At 37.6% G+C, this 3,445-nt stretch overlaps 1 protein-coding gene across 1 annotated transcript in view; it reads left to right on the top strand.

Moving 5' to 3' along the window:
- Vps53 (VPS53, GARP complex subunit) overlaps positions 1-3,445 on the top strand; it is a 182,166-nt gene that overhangs the window by 68,745 nt on the left and 109,976 nt on the right. The window contains exons 9-10 of the mRNA XM_004635357.3: positions 625-768; positions 1,219-1,361. Coding sequence (XP_004635414.1) covers positions 625-768; positions 1,219-1,361 — 287 coding nt within the window. The remainder of the gene's footprint in view (positions 1-624; positions 769-1,218; positions 1,362-3,445) is intronic.

Genomic DNA, 3,445 nt, shown 5'->3' with positions numbered 1-3,445 from the left:
TCAACCATGTTCATTCACTGAATTAGCATACAAAGAAGTTCAGTTGCTTTTGATAATAACAAAATCTTTCAATGTGAAATATCATTGCAGCAACCCCTGCCTTCCATTATTTATTTCTGATCAAGGCCAATATCACAGTATTTTGCCTTTGGCTGCCTATCTATTGTCAAGTCTGGTGGTCTGAAACATAGTTTTAGGTTTTAAAGCTACCACGCTATTATGGCATAAATACAACATTTAGGAATAGGAATGCCAGGGATGGAAAGAGAAGAAAGAAAATGTGGAGTGACACTGGTGTTACTGGAGACTATTGTAATTCTTACTTTTTCGCTCTTTCAGTTTTGGTATTTGGAAAGTAAAATGTCCTGTGATCATTGCTGGCCCTGTTTTCCAAAATGTCTTGTTGCTTATTCACAAGGTAGTTTTTATGTTGGCGGCTGCAAGACATAGCATAATGATTCTTTTATCAAGAAACAAATATCCATCCACAGTAGAGAGAATGAGTGTCTAGGGAGTGGGAGGGATAACAGTAAGAGAGAAACAAAAAGTAGCAGCTGTCAGAGGCTGTGAGATTTAAAAATTGTTTCTGACTTTTGAACTGGTGCCTGTTATTTGTTTTACTAGAGGCCAGGAGGACCCAGCAATGTCCTGCGAGATGCATGTCTGGTTGCTAATATTTTGGACCCCAGAATCAAACAGGAAATCATCAAAAAGTTTATTAAACAACATCTGTCAGAGTATCTAGTACTTTTTCAAGAAAACCAAGATGTAAGTATCGACCAGATGAGGTCAGATGTAACACTTCAATTTTATTGAAAAATGAATGTTGCCAAGCCTACTCACTTACACTTTATTAGTGCTACTGTCTGACAGTGTTGATTGTTGAGCCATGACTCCTACAGGCTGACTTTACAGTTCAGTAGTTCTTAACCATTGAGGTCACTGACCCTTTAGAGAAATTAATGAAAGCTATAGATCTTCTCTGCAGAAAAATGCATTAAACTTTATATACAGTTTCAGGAAATTTATAGATCCCTAAAGCCCAGTCACAGACATCAAGTTAAGAATCTTTGGATCAAGTAAATAAGATAGCATATGAACTGGTGAGAAATAATGGGTTAGCTGTCTTTTTCTTGATTTTATGTTTTTGCTTGTTTCTTTAAATTGTTAATACCACTTCTAAGCACAGGGATGGTTTTTGTTCCTTACCTTCATGAGGTTGCTTGGCTGGACAAAATTGACAGACGCTATGCCTGGGTGAAACGTCAGCTTGTGGACTATGAAGAAAAATATGGTCGAATGTTTCCACGTGAATGGTACATGACTGAGAGGATTGCAGTCGAATTTTGCCATGTGACAAGGTAGATTCCAATTCTATTGGTTTTTTTTTTTTTTTTTTCCCCTGTATTTTAGGGAAGGGCGTTCAGGGTCTTACTACTAGATCAGACTCATAGTGATTCTCCTGTTTACAGCCTCCCATGGGGCTGGAGAGATGGCTCCGTGGAATAAATGCTTCCCTGGCAAGCACAAGGGCCTGAGTTCAATGCCCAGTTCCGTCCAAAAAAAAAGGCAGCCTGAGCCAGCCAGCTACAGCCTCCCAAGTGCTAGGATTACAGGGGTGCACCACCACGCCCCAACTCAATCGGGTCTCAGCATGCCCCAGGGGCAGGGCCAGCACGGCAGGCAAGGGAATCAAACCCTGGCCCCTGTGCCTGCTTGCAGGTGCTTTAATCTGCTGAGCTATTTGGCCAGCCCTCTATTGGTTCTTATACTGATTGAATTTTCAAAATGAATCCCTCAGTCTCTGTGATTCTGTGTTGTCCTGTGGATTGGATACCACTTCCAGACTCCACCAAATGGTTGGGACCATCCTCATACCAACATAGTCCCAACCCTGTCAGCTTCAGGACCTTCCTATGGCCAAGCCTTGCTTTAAACAGCCTATCCTTCTCTCCTTTATGAACTCAAGATTCATTAGCTAGATTTACCTATAGTAACTTTCCATTCCCACATTTCCCCCTGCATCTGTGTACATTTTAACATTATATATATATATATATATATATATATATATATATATATATATATCCATCAGTTTTATTTTCTGTTTTGATAGATAGATAGATAGATAGATAGATAGATAGATAGATAGATAGAGACAGGTATAGCTAGGCATGATGGTACATGCCTCTTATCCCAGCACTTGGGAGACTGAGGCAAGAGGAACACTGTGAGTTTCACTATGTAGCCCAGGCTGGCTTTGAACACATGGTGATCCTTAGGCTTACAGTTCACTTTTGGAGTTGTACGTTCTGTGAATATATTATTTTAAGAAACATATTTGCTATCAAATATTGAAATCATAGATTCAGTATTTAGTAAAATAGATATAGGTTAGTTGTGGTTGTCACTTTCTAAATCCTAACTAGCAAAGGAAGAATGAATTCCTTGAGAAACTGTTCATGATTTTTTTTTTTTTTTTGCCTAAAGTTCAGCAGACTTGGAAGCCAACTTTGTACAGAATGAATCCTACAACATACTGGAGATACACTAAAACTAACACATCTCTGTGAATGTCAGTACCAGCTATTGTCTCGACTGAAGGCATTGCTACTGGCAAGATTTTATTGCTAGAATTTTGGCTAAAGTCCTACAGATACATCATTCTCAAATAACTTCACAGACTCTTTGTTTGATTTTGTCATTTATATGTGTAGGAAGATTATTAAGATTATGGCTTATTACTTAGTAAAAATTCATATATCACTCTTCTTTAATAAACAGCATCTTGAAACAGAACACTTGGGTGAGTTGTACCCAGACTTCATAGGTAGGAACCACCTGACATGTACATGTTACCTTTCTCATTGGAATTCTGATCTCTTCTGAGTATTTATTTTCTAAGTTCCTTGCTCTGTGTGAACAGGTAGCTGTTGAGCTGTCTACAAGATAAAAGAGCTTTGTAATTCAGTAATTCATGATCTGTGAAATTGTATAGGATATATTTTAATAAAATTAGTGCTTTATATTAACAAATTATTGAGAGGTTTAGAGATATGTAAACATAATAGTAACCATGTTAGTAGATTATCACCCATAATCCTTTTTTTTCTTTTTTCTTTTCCTTTTTTTGTGATACCAGGGATTGAGCTCAGGACCCTGTGCTTGCCAGGCAAGCGCTTATTCTACTGAGATATCTCCCCAGGTCCTCACCCATAATGCTTAATCTTTTTTTATAAAGGGATAATTTCACCGTAAAATTTTTATTTACATTGTGTACAGTAGTTTCTCATTTGTACTTTCACTTTTCATGGAACATTCCAGAAATAATTCATAAATATTAAGTAACTCATTATAGTATATATATTTATTTTTTTATTTTTTTTTGGTGGAACCGGGGATTGAACTCAGGCACTTGCGCTTGCCAGGGAAGCGCTTATTCCAT

Source organism: Octodon degus, unplaced genomic scaffold, assembly GCF_000260255.1.
Source record: "Octodon degus isolate 3935 unplaced genomic scaffold, OctDeg1.0 scaffold00072, whole genome shotgun sequence".
NCBI classification, from domain to species: domain Eukaryota; kingdom Metazoa; phylum Chordata; class Mammalia; order Rodentia; family Octodontidae; genus Octodon; species Octodon degus.
Note: the sequence above shows the minus strand (reverse complement) of the source record. Positions and strands in the feature narration are given on the sequence as shown.